General features: G+C 40.3%; 2 protein-coding genes and 1 long non-coding RNA gene across 3 annotated transcripts in view; 2 read left to right on the top strand and 1 right to left on the bottom strand.

Moving 5' to 3' along the window:
* LOC309502108 overlaps positions 1-16,215 on the bottom strand; it is a 105,018-nt gene that overhangs the window by 73,474 nt on the left and 15,329 nt on the right. The window lies entirely within an intron of this gene.
* LOC309501960 (uncharacterized protein) lies at positions 367-5,029 on the top strand. The gene is made up of 2 exons (XM_082174260.1): positions 367-611; positions 3,327-5,029. Exon 2 carries the CDS (start codon positions 3,332-3,334, stop codon positions 4,835-4,837), a length of 1,506 nt encoding a protein of 501 aa, XP_082030386.1. The 5' UTR covers positions 367-611; positions 3,327-3,331; the 3' UTR covers positions 4,838-5,029.
* The window catches only part of tns3 (tensin 3), a 56,406-nt gene continuing 52,916 nt past the window's right edge, over positions 12,726-16,215 (top strand). Inside the window, exon 1 of the mRNA XM_082174200.1 lies at positions 12,726-12,992. The gene's annotated coding sequence lies outside the window, so the exon portion shown is untranslated. The remainder of the gene's footprint in view (positions 12,993-16,215) is intronic.

Here is a 16,215-nt window from a genome sequence, read left to right as displayed (position 1 = left end):
ACGGCTTATGACTCATTTGAAAAACGATTCACTTCATTGACTCAGAGTCGACTCATACTTTTGAAAGACAATAACTTTAAATACGGTGAACTTTCAGATTTAAAACTTTGCAGGATGTTTTCATTCACTTAGAGCTGTGTTACACACTACATGAAAGGTCAATCTCAAAAATCCATTATAGGGACACTTTAAACTTTCACAAACTAACAGATGTTTGGTCTGTGAAAATGTGAGATTGAATTTGTAAATGATGTTGATTTATGTGATTTTCTGTCAGTTCTGAAATCCACCTGAATTCTGTTTACTATAGAAAAGCAAATAAATCAAAGGCTGCACATCTGGTGTTGCTCAACGGTCCGTGTGGGTCAATCCATTAGTCTCGCTCCGCTCAAACCTTCCTCTGTCTGGGGTTTACCAACACATCAGCTCTGGATTCGGGAGAATTCTTCATTACTGCTGAACTAAATGAATGATATTTTGACCAGCACTCATTGTGTTTCAGCAGTCTGATCGACTCGACCAATCACAGTGAGCCTCCTCAGACAGAGAGATCATCAGACGGAGATCCTCAGAGTCACTCATTTCTCCGGGAGCTGATGTGTGCAACAGCGGTACGTCACAACACTGTTTATTTCCAAAGAAGAGCAATGCATTACTCATTTTCATGCATTTTGTTTCTTTATTTCATGCATTTTTAGTTGTAGTCCCCTGATCCTATTTTATGACCAAATTTAAATGTTCGGTAACACTTTACAATAAGGTTCATTAGTTAACATTAGTTAATGTATTAACTAACATGAACTAACAATGAGCAATACATTTGCTACTCTACTTGTTAATGTTAGTTAATAAAAATCCAGCTGTTCATTGTTTGTTCATGTTAGTTTACAGTGCATTAACTAATGTTAACAAATACATCCTTTGATTTTAATAATGTATTAGTAAATGTTGGAATTAATTTTAACTAAGATTAATAAATGCTAAGTCTAAGTCTGCTAATCTAAGTATTATTCATTCTTATTCCATGTTAACTAAGGTAGTAAACTAATGTTAACTAATGAACCTTGTTGTAAAGTGTTACCAAATGTTCTTTTTGCATAATATTAATATAAATACTTTTCATTGGAATAAATAAGCCGATAAATGAGATCTTAACAATTCAAGACTGAATTCATAACCATGAGTCGGGTATCATGAACTATAGACAACATTATTTTACAGCTTTTATTAATATAGGTTAATATCAGTTCATAAATATATTGTTGTTCATTATTAATACATTGTTTACGCAATAATAAGGTCCTGTTAGTTAAAGTTAGTTATACTACAGGGCCGTTGAATGCTTGAATCTGATTGGTTGACGAACGTTCTAAGGTGTGCATTATTTTCAGGGAAACGCACGGCTAAAGTAGTTCCAGGCAGGTCTCGACCGCATTACAGTTCCATATCACTTCGCGTAGTCAACTGTAATAACGGAAAATAGGATACAATTCATAACAAGAAAAAGCATTTCGCCCCGTGCGCTTGATCTGCAATTTTCAATGTCTAGCTTCACAATCAATAGAAACATGCAGTTTAATTTGAATAAACAAACTATAAAGTCATATCTATAATCAATAGAAAATTAAACTGAATATAGGCTAAATAAATGGATAGTCCTGCAGCACGGATTTTTATTGCAGATAATTTAACAAATAAATCATCATTGATTGGCCTACTTGTTAAAAGGGCTTTGGGTTTCATTTATTTGGCTAGTCTACTGTCATCTGTCAATAATAGAAAAAAAAAGAATTAACGAATTAATTAAAACGAATTGAATTAATAAATAAATAATAATATTGACGCACATGCTTTTCTGTCTCATTATTGCAACATTTCTCTCTAATAACTGCATTAATAACTGCATAAAGCCGGGAACACACTTTAAGGCCGGTTATGAATGTAATTTGATACTTATGACTGATCATGCCCAAACGCGTGTTCAGCGCGTTCAGTCTGTGTTCAAAGTCGGTGTTTAAAATCTGCAGCAGTCGATGAAAACAGTCAGAGAATGTGTCAGCTAGTCGTGTGTCCCCAGCATTAGTCTGCTATCAGTGGCTCAAACCTCCGTTACTAACTCTACCTAACCCTAACCCTAACTCAGCATTAGTCTGCTATCAGCGGCTCAAACCTCCGTTACTAACTCTACCTAACCCTAACCCAGCATTAGTCTGCTATCAGCGGCTCAAACCTCCGTTACTAACTCTACCTAACCCTAACCCTAACTCAGCATTAGTCTGCTATCAGCGGCTCAAACCTCCGTTACTAACTCTACCTAACCCTAACCCTAACTCAGCATTAGTCTGCTATCAGCGGCTCAAACCTCCGTTACTAACTCTACCTAACCCTAACCCTAACTCAGCATTAGTCTGCTATCAGCGGCTCAAACCTCCGTTACTAACTCTGAAATTACGTTTTGGAATTAGCAACGGAGGCATGGGATTAGATGCGTAAGAAATTAGTCCTACATACAAGAGCGTTTTAATGACAAAAACTTTACAAACGTCTTGAAATACATAATCTGAACAATGTTTCGAGGTGTGGTAACTGTAGTATAAGCGGAATAATTGACTTCAGGCCGTTAAATTATTAGAAAAATAATGCACACCCGAGGTGTAACGGCCACTCCGCTTCGCGTCGTGACCGCATTACCACCTCGGGTGTGCATTATTTTTCTAATAATTCAACGGCCTGTCGTCAATTATTCCTTACTTAATGCATTAACAAACAATATCTAACAATGAGCAATACATCTGTTACAGTATTTAGTCATCTTTGTTAATATTGGTTCATAAAAATAACTGTTCATTGTTAGTTCAAATTCGTTCAGGTACAATAGTTATTAAATGTTATTACTGACAATAAGTTAGTAAATGTTGACATTAACATTAACTAAGATTAACAAATGCTTTAGACATATTTTCCATTCTTAGTTCATGTCAGTTGTTAACAAGTGAAACCTTATTGTGAAGTGTAAATGTGTGTAAAAGTAAAGGGTCTGATTTTCAAGGGAACGCACACGCTGACAAAAAATGCTGTGGATAAAAGTGTGTGCCAAAATATACTCTAAGGTTAAGCAAAACCTTTCATTTGCTTTCAATCATCAAGACCTAATATGCATTAGATGACATCCAGCGTGTTTTCTTCTACTTACTGTAATGAATCTTCATGAAAATGCAGAGATCTTTGATCTCCCGTAACATTTGCAAACTGTTAAAATGCTATTATCTTTGGAAACTGGAAGAGAAGCAGCGACTGCAACTGACCTGTGGCTTTTCTGTTCCCAGAAGTCATGAGCAAACACTGGCCTGCGCTTCTGCTGGTCCTGATTCAGCTGCACTGCAGTCGAGGCTGTCCTGAACTGTGCCAGTGCTTCTCGGCTGCTAAGGTGGTCTGCGCAGACGACGCCATGAGAGCGCTACCGCTCAACATCTCAGCTCAGGTCAGAGAGCTGATCGTAGTGGCGTCGGGCCTCACGCGTCTGGATGGACACTCCTTCAGAGAGAACCTCAGACTCAGCAAACTGGTGTTCCTCAACGGCCAGGTGAAGTCTGTCTCGGGCGACGCCTTCGACCGGCTGCCGGAGCTGCGGGAGCTGGAGATCAGCGGGAACCCCTGGCTGACGCTTGAAGTGCAGGCCTTCGGGTCGCTGGCCAACCTCACGAGACTGATGCTCAACCACGACAAGATCTGCGTTCTGGACGCCCGCATCTTTGACTCTTTGCAGAAGCTGCAGATGCTGCAGTTGAGAGGGAACAACTTGCTGTCTCTTCCCGATCGTCCCTTCCATCGTCTCCACAAACTGCAGGAGCTGGACCTGTCCTTCAACCACATCGGCTCGGTCTCTGCGGATGTTTTCCAGAACAACTCTCTCCTGAGAGCACTCTCGCTGCAGGCCAACATGATCCCGCAGCTTCCGGCAGGGATCTTCTCCCACCTGGATCTCCTGGAGGAGCTGAACCTCCGAGGCAATCGCATACGCAACCTGAGTGTCGACGTGTTCCCGCCCAGCCTCCGGAAGCTTATCCTCAAGAAGAACGATCTGGCGCAGCTCCACCCCTCGGTCTTCCACAAACTGCTGCACGTTACCTATCTGGATTTGTCTCAGAATCAGCTCTCCGAGGTTCCTGCGAATCTCTTCCAGAACCTCATCTCGCTGAAAAAGCTGGATCTGTCCGACAACCGGATTACGACGCTTCCCGGCACTGTCTTCAAAGGGCTGTTCGGTGTGAAAGCCATCCATCTGCAGAAGAACAACCTGAGCTCACTGGAGGAGGATCTGCTGAAGGATCAGCACGACATGGAGCAACTGTACCTGTCCACGAACCGGCTCCGGAGAGTCCCGCATGGCTTCTTCGACGATCTGGACTTCCAGTGCCTCGTTCAGCTCCACGGGAACCCCTGGCACTGCGACTGCGGGATACGCTACCTCTCCGACTGGATCAGGAACAACCTCAGGAACGTGGAGGACGTGACGCAGGTTTACTGTCAAGGTCCAGAGTTTATCCGAGGGCACAGCCTGGTGTCCGTGGACGAGGAGCGGATCGTCTGTGGGAAAAACTCCAGCTCCTCCGAGACAAACGTTACCGAGATCCCAGTTGATGGCGATGATGGCGATGGTGGCGTTCACTGCTCGCTCCGAGACTTCAAAGGCCAGGCAACCGTTCAGTGCAAACTCACTAAATGCACCAGCGTGAAGTTTCAGGCTCTTTTTGAATTTGGGGATGGAAGTGAATCAGAAAGAGTCGTGAGCAAAGAGTGGCCAGCACCTGCCGGATGCTTCAGTGGGACGGCTTAGTGCTCTCGTTTAACAGCACACACGGCAAAGAACCAACCGTCATACACTCTCAGAAAAAAGAGCAAAAACTGTGCAGTCAGGTACAGCTTGTCCCTGTAAAGCCTGACATATGAAATTATAGTTAAAAAAAAGATCCTTTTTTTTGTTGAAAATTGAACATTTAAGGTTTGTTGAACCTTTAGAGAAAATATATTTAAAAAAAAAAGAAAAGACAAATATTTGTTTGCATATGCGTTTTAGGTTTTATATTATATTTTGTACATCAGGCTTTTATGGCTCAAATATTCTGATATCCTGAGAATATGGAGGGAAAACAGCTCAATTTTATTTAGAGGCTCAAACTGAGCAAAAATATGCAATTTGGTGCACATGCTGATATTTATATGAACTTCTGATGCTTGTAATGTAAATCAATGAGATCTTTATAACAGTATAACAGATACTTACATTAAATAGTAGTCACTCTATGGTAGTCACTCTATATCTGCCAATAATATGTCTTAGTAAGATGATATTATAATGCTTAGTTTTATGATCAAAGCTCTGTAGTTTTTAAACATGTAATGCAATGCAATACAATGATGATTGAGAGACGAATAAATAAACATTTCTCCATTTTCTATAAAATGATGTATGGATAATCAAGTAAACCTAACTTGCTTCCGTCCAGTAAGTGTTCTTCTTGAAATATAACTAACAACAATATCAAATTTATTTTTACATTTGCTTGATAAAAATTAATAAATATTTCACAGCAGAAAGACACGTGAACTACGAGCTGAAGGAGGACGTTTGTACTGTAATACCAAAAGGCATTTTACTTGCTAAAAAAAGCCTAAACTATCAATCAGAGGAAAGAAGGACTGTTGTAGATTGTGTGCAAGAGCTTAATCAGCAAGGTTTTGATCATGTTGGTAATTTAGACGCCTTAGAAATGTGCATATCAATTATAATGCAGTTATATGGTTAAAGTGCTACTATGAACTTTTAGGGTGAATAAAGTATAAACTTGTCGCTTTAAGGGTTCTGCCCCAATGACAAGCTGAGGTTTTTTGCCATCTTTTCTGACAGAGTCCCAGAATGCTTTGATGTAGAGCTGATTCTCTCCACTGGTGTATGTTAATGATTAACCCAAGCGTAAGCCAGACTCATGACAGCGGAGATGAATCAATGAGGGACGTGATAAGAGAGGTGGATGAACTGGACCCGTGCAGGTCAAAGAACAGTCATGAGACTCATCCACAACACAGGCCCTGTTTACTGCTGGTATAAGATGCGTTTTGGCCGATCGGATCACAGAGACACATTCCCGTTTACACCTGGTGTTTTAATCCATCTCTTTTGTCCACTTTAAACCACTTCTGTCCTGAATTCTTCGAGGGGAGGGTCTATGGGCGGGTTAATGTATGGGTATTTTTTAGATCTTTCGATCTAACGGACGAAATAAGCTCATGCAAATTACCATTGCTCTTCCCGTAATGTTTACGCATTAGGTCAGTACGCAGAGAGTAGGCGTTTTGTAGGTCTTTTGTGGCTGTTTGCAGGTCATTCGACCACATGAGTGTTTGCACTATGAAAGCAAGTCGAATTTATTTTCGACTACGTCTGGAAATTGTGGAAAGTGGACAAGCTCAAAACGTTTTAGACTTTGTTTACACCTGTATTTAGCGTCGTCTACTTGTGATCCGATCGACCAAAACGCATCTTAATACCAGCTGTAAACAGAGCCACAGTGTGTCAACAAGCCAAACCATTCATTCATTAGTTGAACTTACATCCAAGCAATAAATAATAATGTGCAATTGGAATAGCATTTGTGCTGCCTTTGTGAGTTTGTGTCAGCTCTCTTGAGCAATGAACCATATTTTTAAGTCTTTAAAGGGGATCTATTATGCCCTTTTTGCAAAGTCTTGATTTTGATTTTGGGCTCTACTAGAATAGTTTACTTTTCGAAGTGGATCTCTGATGCTGCGTCTTGGTGTTGATGCTATGGGGAATGCCATCAGCATGACCGGTGTCACATGTAAACACACAGCAATATTCATTGACAGACGGTAGTCCAGGACGTTTTACACTAAGTGCCTGTGAGGATAAATGGCTGTCCGAGTTACACATCATCAACTATTTTGTCTGCAGGTGCCGTTTGTTTGTAGCACGTGGAAAAGAAGATTCCAATTTTTGGATTTTTCAATATTTTAGAAAGTCCATGTCTCTGTGTCCTCGTTTTATAACACTTGAGGACACCCATGGTTGCATTGTCTACTTGAGAGCGGAGCAGGGCATAGCGCTCACAGGTCGGGCTGGCACTGCCGATCTTCTGGATCCGGAAGCCCGCTCTTTGGCATCTACTGATCCAGCAGAGAGCATGTTGCTGGCGGCGTCTAATGCCTAGTTCACACTACACAACTTTAAACGTCGGCAGATCGCTGTGCTGTTCAGACTACATGACTTGCTCTGGAGTCTTGAAGTCGTTGTGGTGTTCAGACTATGTGACACTACGTAAATCTTCTGCAACAGGGGCTTACACACTACAGGAGCTGACAACAAGTCTTGGCGCATTCCAATGGCAAATGGACGGCGGGACAAAATTGTTGGTATATATATATATAGTTGAGCACCGTCATTAGAACTCTATAACCGCAAAAAAACGTGTTATTAAAATATTTTTTAATTTCTATCTTTTCTATTATAGAGAATGTTTAAATACTAATTAAAAACAATTGTTGACAGTCTGTGTTATTATTGGTCTATACGTTTCCAACTGTAATTGATTCTTTCAATCATTTGAGATAGAAATAAAAGCTATGACTATGATATAGTGATGTGCCATCATTATGAGATTTATTAAACAAATGAAAAACATTTCCAATAATAAACATTAGCAATAAACATTTGCAATAATAAACAATATCATTACCGATAACTGATCGTGCAGTTTAATTACCCCTTGACTGGCCCCAAACATGTTTGATAAAAGAAACATATACAGTGTGTATATATGATGTGTATTACATTTTAGCTCAAAAACAATTGTAATAAAAGATAGGATCATAAGATGCTATATTGGGTTTTTACCACTTAATGAAGTTTTGTTTTGTAAATCGTGAGACATGATTTTTATCACTTTGCTTTGTAGAAATAATTTATTTAAAACGAATTTCGTTTTGTACAAATTGTATCTTAATTTTAATAAATGTTTCATCAACCAATTGCATGTAGGCCTATTTATAAAATAAAAAGGAAATAGGCAATATAATAACCGATGAGTTATGTCATTTGACTCATGTCATAACCGTCACACCAATTCTGAAACCGGCACACGCACACCCCATATATATATATATATATATATATATATATATATGGGGTATATATATCATTGCACAAACAATATAGGCCTATATATATATATATATATATGAAGAGTTCAGATGCAAAAGCCTCTAAATGCCATCTGAAATTTTCTCATAGAATGATCATTTTTATCAAGCTTGTATATTTAAGTTCAGTAATTTCACTTAAATGACAATTAATAGGTAATCTTCATTGCCATTTAAGTGAAATTATTGAATTTAAATATACGAGCTTGATAAAAATGATCATTCTATGAGAAAATTTCAGATGGCATTTAGAGGCTTTTGCATCTGAACTCTTCATATATATATATATATATATATATATATATATATAGGCCTATATTGTTTGTGCAATGATCTGTTTAGAACCCCGAAAAAAAAAAAAGAAAAAAAAAAAGAATATGGGTGAACGGATGGATAAGCACAGGCGGGCAGCAGGGATTGTCTGTCAGATAGAGATTTGGAAGTGAGTAAAACATTATAATGAAAAAGCAGCTGCCTGTTGTGGTTTGGCAACGATGGTTACAAATACAAAGGGCTTTTGTAATATCATAACAAGATGATCATTGGCTGTTGCTCGTCGCGACACGTGACACCACAGGCTATCGAGTCGGCCGACAATTCCAGATATTTGGCATGCTAGATATTTTTCTGGCGTCGGCGACGCGTCGGCGATGTGTCAGCGAGGGGTTTTGATGCGTCGTTAAGTATTTCACACTCAAAGATTGGCGAGCGCGGATCACCCGCAGATTTGCACGCGATTACAGCCTGACCTGTCGGCGAGCTCGTTAACTTGCAAATCGGGCTTAAATCGGGCTTAAAATCATGTAGTGTGAACTAGGCATAACTCTAGAGGAGCTTGACGTGGTAGGAGGGGGTGAAGAGAGTGAGTTTGTTGAGCTCTGCCTTCTGTCAGCCCCGCATATGAGGAATTGTTGGATGTAATGGCCTGTGCCATGGCCAGGTTGAATCTGACCTGGTCACGTGAAAAAAAGGATCTCACTTCGGTAGACTGGATGAGCGATTTCTGGTGAGCCATGATCACCCCTCCCCCATGAGCTTTACTTTTCTTCCAGATCTTCTAAACGAGATGGAGAAGTCCTGGAAGAAGCCATATACAGCATGCATTATTCCCTTTCAACATTAGAATTACGCAAATGTGAAAGGATTGCGTGAGTGAGGATATGTGATATGGCTAGCTATCTCTCGTAGAGTGAGGCACCCTCATTGAAGGCTCCGGCAAGGCGTGTGTGGCACCGGGTCAAGCTGGTGGTGCCCTGCATATCAAGCTGACTTGCTGAAAGACTTGGATCAGGGGCAGGGATTGTCTCCTGAAGTGGTTGCTGAACTAAGCTGCTTCAGACTTGGCTTTCCGTGCCACCAAACAAATGGCCACTGATATCAGTCATTTGATCCCAGGGATGGTGGTTGCAGAAAGGCATCTTTGGTTAAATCTTTCAGGCATTAAAAAGATAAAAAAGAAAACTTTCACCCTCTGGACAGGAGATACATCCTGAGGAGCAAAACAAAGAATTAGAAGTCTAAAATGAAGTCTAAAAATTTTCGCAAATTTGATATAAGAGAAGAGGAGTTTGAGTTTGTTGCCCAGCTCTATTTGTTTGAACCGCGAGAGGCGTCAAAGCTTACGATATCCCCACATCCTATGTCATACATCGTTTTAGGGGTTACTCTTGTGGCGTAAGTCGCCAAGCGACACCAAGACCAGTGTCGAAGTTCCACGTTCGAGAGGGAATGTCTCAAGTTGTTTATGCAACCTGGCAGGGGTGCCGCAAAGGGAGTGGGGGTGGGAGGGGAGTTTGGATGATTCCAAGGGCCCACACACCTGTCTCTATGAAGCCCCTCCTTCTGAAAACCACACTGTGCTCTGATTGGTCGGCTGGAGCAGTGTGTTGTGATTGGTCGAGCGCTTCGAGTGTGTTTGGGAACTGTCCCGCCCCTTACCATAACCGCCAGTTTAACACACTACTAGCTAACTCAACCAGGCCCCGCCCCTTTATTCTGCGTATTAATTATTATAATGAGGAATATTGAGACCGGAAGAAACTCAAGACTACAATGGAGGCGTTTCAGGGAGTTCAGAAACACTGACACTGATATAGAAAATGACTCCACTTGGAGTGACTTTGTGCTTTGGAACTTTACACATTAAAGAACTAAAAAAAGTAAAATAAGACTCCCTTAATTTTTTTTAAGTAACAATAACTCTTTTCCCAGGGAGTCCTAGCCAAGACAGGCAGCCAAAAAAGTTTTTAAAAAAATACATAAAAGACAGGACAAAGATTACACACTACACCACAAATCTCTATACACTATACACACACAAGACATTATACTTAACATAAGCAAATGCAGACATACAATTTAAAGGGTACCTAGTTAAAAGCAATTACACCATTCAGTCAGAGTTGACTTTAAAAGGTTTTTAAAAGTATTAATAGATGGAAGTGATTCTAGATTTAAGATGTTTTGGACTTCATTCCAGACATTTGGTGCATATGATGAGAAAGCTTTTTTTTTTACCAAGTTCTGTTTTTGTTGATGGAATAATTAATAGTATGTTTTGTTTTGATGACCTTGTCCTGTAAACACTATTTTGGTAAGTAAGCAAATTTGAAATGTAGAGGAGTAATTTACCCATTAGTGCTTTAGCAATACAAATCAATAAATGGACTTTCCTTCTGAGGGCGAGGGAGGACCATTGTACAGTTTCATACAGAGTGCAGTGTTAAACTTGTCTTAGCTTGCACACAGCAGACATTAATATCAGGGCAGGAACACCTGACGGCTGCAGTGCTGTCAGCTCACCTGTAGGTGGCGTATCGCACACAGAAGCAGCTCATTCATCAGGGTTAACTATAGCCTACACATGAATCAGTGCAGGAACAAGACATTCACAAGCAGATCAGCGTCTCATGCGCTGCTCTCTGATGTCTGGAACCGCGGTAAATCATTGACCAGTTATCAGAGATCACCACACACAAAGCCATGTTATGTAATGCCACATTCCTGCGCCTTCAGAAGACCAATGAACGGCTGTCTTCAAGTGTCTGGCCCGAGCTCATGTGACTAACAGCGTTCGGTTACACCTACAACAATGAACAAAATGTGAACGCTAAAGTTATATTGAGTCAGAGGACGCTTGTATTACTCAGATGCTGCTCTTTAAAAGCTCAGGAGACTTAATCCATGAAGAAATAACAATAGACAGAGATGAGACATAGTTGGCATCCAGATGACATCTACACTGCACACAATGATGTTCTTCCTCAGAATGTTTGTCTTGTTTTCCAGTACAAACATTCTTAAATAAAGATACATTTACTGGAGAAGAAAAAGGACTGAAGATATCAAGTCTTGTTTTCTGGAGAAAAAAAGTTTCTTCTTAAAATAAGAACAAATATCTGCCAACGGGGTCAGAAAAGAAACTTAATTCAAAGGGAAAACAAGTTTATTTTTCTGACTCCATTGGCAGATATGTTTTCTTGTTTTAAGCTTAACCAATTCATTTTGATACATTTTTCAAAACACAAAGCCCAATGTCGCAAGAAATTTGCTCCTCAAGTCTTGATTTAAAAATGTTCAGATATTTGTACTGAAAAACAAGACAAAATACTGAGAACGTTTTTTTTGCAGTATATAGAGCTATAAAATAAGTCTCATCTGATGGAAAATGTGTAGTGAGTTTAGAATGTGAGCGCGAGATCTTCTGAAACATATGTGAGATTATAAGACACATTTGAGGCCTCCACATGATCTCAGTGCTGATAAACAACTGGAAGGTTACAGAGGTCTAACTTGCGAATTTCTTCTTTGTAGGAAAGAAATTTTGAAAAAGTGTTATTTTTTTTTTTATATATTGCATATATTTTTTTAAATACATATTTTTAATGTTGTCACATTTTTATTCTTATTATATATTTGTATATATTTTTATACATTTCCTTTTTAATATTTTTTAAATATATAGGTTTTTTTGTTTGTTTTAAGAAAAAATATTAGTTTGTTACCTTTTGGTTGTAATTTGTACAATTTTAAAGTAATATTTAAAAAAAAAACTAAACATTTTGTTATATTGTACTTTTTGTTTCCTATTAGTTTCATCTTAGTTTTTAAATACATATTTTTAATGTTGTCACATTTTTATTTTTATACATTTCCTTTTTAATATTTTTTAAATATATCTTTTTTTTTTTTTTTTTTGGTTATAATTTGTACAATTTTAAAGTAATATTTAAACATTACTGTTAAACATTTTGTTACTTTTTGTTTCCTGTTAGTTTCATCTTAGTTTTTAATGTGTTGCTGAAATGATGACAGTTTTTGTGAGATTGTTCCTTGTTGAATGATGTGACAATGAGAGCTTGTGTGTTTCTAAGCACATCATATTGATGGTTCAGTGCGTTTGTGTTTGTCTTGAATATCTCATTCGGCCGATCAGTGTGAGTGTGTGTGTGGAGGAATCTGCTGGTATTGTTGGAGTCCCTTCCCCCATCCTCGTGTGTGTGTGTGTGTGTGAGGCAGGGAGGCTCATGGGAACAGCAGTGGAGGGAGAACGAGAGCAGAGGGAGGATCCGTCTTTCTTTTCACTAACTCTGGATCTGAGTTGGGAAGAGACTAATGAGAAAGCAATGATCTGCTCGGAGATCTGGACTAAAGTTTGAGACTTCAGCACAGACGGCCTTCAGCAGATTTACAACTAAACTATGACAACGTGAAGTGAGATTCCTTTCCCTCTCATCTCACAAACACAAGACCAGCCAACTCTCCAGCAAGCCAAGGTAAGCAGCAGCTCTCTCGCTCGCTCTCTCTCTCTCTGTTCTCATGAATCAGTCTTCACACTGCGTTCAGGGCTTTTATTGGTTCTGATGACAGCTGTATTGAATGGCTCAGATCTGTGTGTGTGTGTGTTCTCTTCCAGAGCTTCATGAGTTTGTCACATCAGAGGGTTTTCCCCCCTAAAATCTCAAGACACAAATGAGTCAGTCGTGTCCCTGCTAACAAAATATATCGTCTAATAACATGATGAAAATTTTATTATTAAGTTATGAAAGTTATGTTTTCTAGGTTATGTGAGCATAAAGGGAACATTCCATTCCATTATTTAGCAAACATTATGGGATGTTACTTTTAAATGTTCTGAAACAAGTAGAAACATTTAAAAAACATAAAACCATTTCAGATAAAGCACTCCATGAATGATGCATCAATAATGTTTTTGTTCTAACATTTTAAAAACATTATTAAAGGCCTGATAACTTTGAACAAATGTTCTATAAGTGTACCGGACGAGCGTGTGTTCATAACTCTGAGAGAACGTTATGTGAAGTCCTGTTAGCTGATGGTCCAGATAGAGTTCTGGGTTCTGAGTTACCCCTTCTCCACCAAGGCAGTGCTGGTGCTGGTTCAGAGCCAGAGCCTAGTTTCAAACCAGTTCTTTGTCTTTCGACTCCCAAAGCACCAGCTCTGAACCAGGAAAAGTGGTTCGTAAGTAGAACCAAAACATTGCTGGTCTAGAAGTAAGAACCGCTTGCGTCAGGGGTTGGGGGCGGAGTTATCGTGACCAACAAGACGAACACAAACTTGTGAACGCCATTTTTTAAATAGCAGCTAATCGAGTTAATAGCAGCTCGATTGTAATCTCCGTCTATGCAAGTTATGGCGAGCTGCACGAACGCACTGGATTCGCCGTGTTTGGATGCCGATGTCAGGTTCGCAAAGCCATGAGCATCAATAGTAACGCAACGGAAAGCTTGTTGGAGATGCATCGGAGCAGCTCGGACCGATCGGAGCTGCGGGAGTGATTGGAGAGCATACGACTCCTTGTGCTTTTGGACCGCTCTCCCAGTGCTTCGCCTGCGAGAAGCCGAACCATCTCGAACAAGCCTGGTGTGTTTGTGTGTGGCGCTGCCGCGCTAGCGTACATGAGATGTATACAGTGACGTAAGATCTGGCTCTGGGGCGGCTCTCTGGCCTGTGGAAAGGCAAACCGGTTCTTAGAAGACTCGTCAGTCGAACCAACTCTGAACTGGCAATAGCTCTGGCTCTGAACTAGCACCCGGTTCTAGCTGGTGGAAAAGGGGTATGAGAGTTCTATGAGTCCTGATAGAGTTCTGTTAGAGTTCTGCTAGAGTTCTGTTAGAGTTCTGTTAGAGTTCTGCTAGAGTTCAGCTAGTGTTCTGTTAGAGTTCTGTTAGAGTCCTGTTAGAGTTCTGTTAGAGTTCTACTAGAGTTCTGCTAGAGTTCTGCTAGAGTTCAGCTAGTGTTCTGTTAGAGTTCTGCTAGAGTCCTGATAGAGTTCTGCTAGAGTTCTGCTAGAGTTCTGCTAGAGTTCTGCTAGAGTTCAGCTAGTGTTCTGTTAGAGTTCTGCTAGAGTCCTGATAGAGTTCTGTTAGAGTTCTGCTAGAGTTCTGCTAGAGTTCTGCTAGAGTTCTGCTCGAATCCTGATAGAGTTCTGCTAGAGTTCTGCTAGAATCCTGATAGAGTTCTGCTAGAGTTCTGCTAGAGTTCTGTTAGAGTTCTGCTAGAGTTCTGCTAGAATCCTGATAGAGTTCTGCTAGAGTTCTGCTAGAGTTCTGCTAGAGTTCTGTTAGAGTTGTGCTAGAGTTCTGCTAGAGTCCTGATAGAGTTCTGTTAGAGTCCTGATAGAGTTCTGCTAGAGTTCTGCTAGAGATCTGATAGAGTTCTGCTAGAGTTCTGATAAGAGTTCTGATAGAGTTCTGCAAGAGTCCTGATAGAGTTCTGCTAGAGTTCTGTTAGAGTTCTGCTAGAGTTCTGCTAGAGTCCTGATAGAGTTCTGCTGGAGTTCTGATAGAGTTCTGCTAGAGTTCTGCAAGAGTCCTGATAGAGTCCTGATAGAGTTCTGTTAGAGTCCTGCTAGAGTTCTGCTAGAGTCCTGATAGAGTCCTGATAGAGTTCTGCTAGAGATCTGCTAGAGTCCTGCTAGAGTCCTGATAGAGTTCTGTTAGAGTTCTGCTAGAGTTCTGCAAGAGTCCTGATATAGTTCTGCTGGAGTTCTGCTAGAGTTCTGCAAGAGTCCTGATAGAGTCCTGATAGAGTTCTGTTAGAGTTCTGCTAGAGTTCTGTTAGAGTCCTGATAGAGTTCTGCTGGAGTTCTGATAAGAGTTCTGATAGAGTTCTGCAAGAGTCCTGATAGAGTCCTGATAGAGTTCTGTTAGAGTCCTGCTAGAGTTCTGTTAGAGTCCTGATAGAGTTCTGCTAGAGTTCTGTTAGAGTCCTGATAGAGTTCTGCTAGAGTCCTGATAGAGTTCTGCTGGAGTTCTGATAAGAGTTCTGATAGAGTTCTGTTAGAGTCCTGATAGAGTTCTGCTAGAGTCCTGATAGAGTTCTGCTGGAGTTCTGATAAGAGTTCTGATAGAGTTCTGCAAGAGTCCTGATAGAGTCCTGATAGAGTTCTGTTAGAGTTCTGCTAGAGTTCTGTTAGAGTCCTGATAGAGTTCTGCTAGAGTACTGCTAGAGTTCTGCTAGAGATCTGCTAGAGTTCTGCTGGAGTCCTGATAGAGTTCTGATAGAGTCCTGATAGAGTTCTGCTAGAGTACTGATAAGAGTTCTGATAGAGTTCTGCAAGAGTCCTGATAGAGTTCTGCTAGAGTTCTGTTAGAGTTCTGCAAGAGTCCTGATAGAGTCCTGATAGAGTTCTGTTAGAGTTCTGCTAGAGTTCTGCTGGAGTCCTGATAGAGTTCTGCTGGAGTTCTGATAGAGTTCTGCTGGAGTTCTGCTGGAGTTCTGATAGAGTTCTGCTAGAGTTCTGTTAGAGTGCTGTTAGAGTTCTGCAAGAGTCCTGATAGAGTTCTGATAGAGTCCTGATAGAGTTCTGATAAGAGTTCTGATAGAGTTCTGCAAGAGTCCTGATAGAGTTCTGCTGGAGTTCTGATAGAGTTCTGCTGGAGTTCTGCTGGAGTTCTGATAGAGTTCTGCTAGAGTTCTGTTAGAGTGCTGTTAGAGTTCTGCAAGAGTCCTGATAGAGTTCTGATAGAGTTCTGC

Source organism: Leuciscus leuciscus (assembly GCF_965113295.1).
Source record: "Leuciscus leuciscus genome assembly, chromosome: 6".
Lineage (NCBI taxonomy): Eukaryota > Metazoa > Chordata > Actinopteri > Cypriniformes > Leuciscidae > Leuciscus > Leuciscus leuciscus.
Note: the sequence above shows the minus strand (reverse complement) of the source record. Positions and strands in the feature narration are given on the sequence as shown.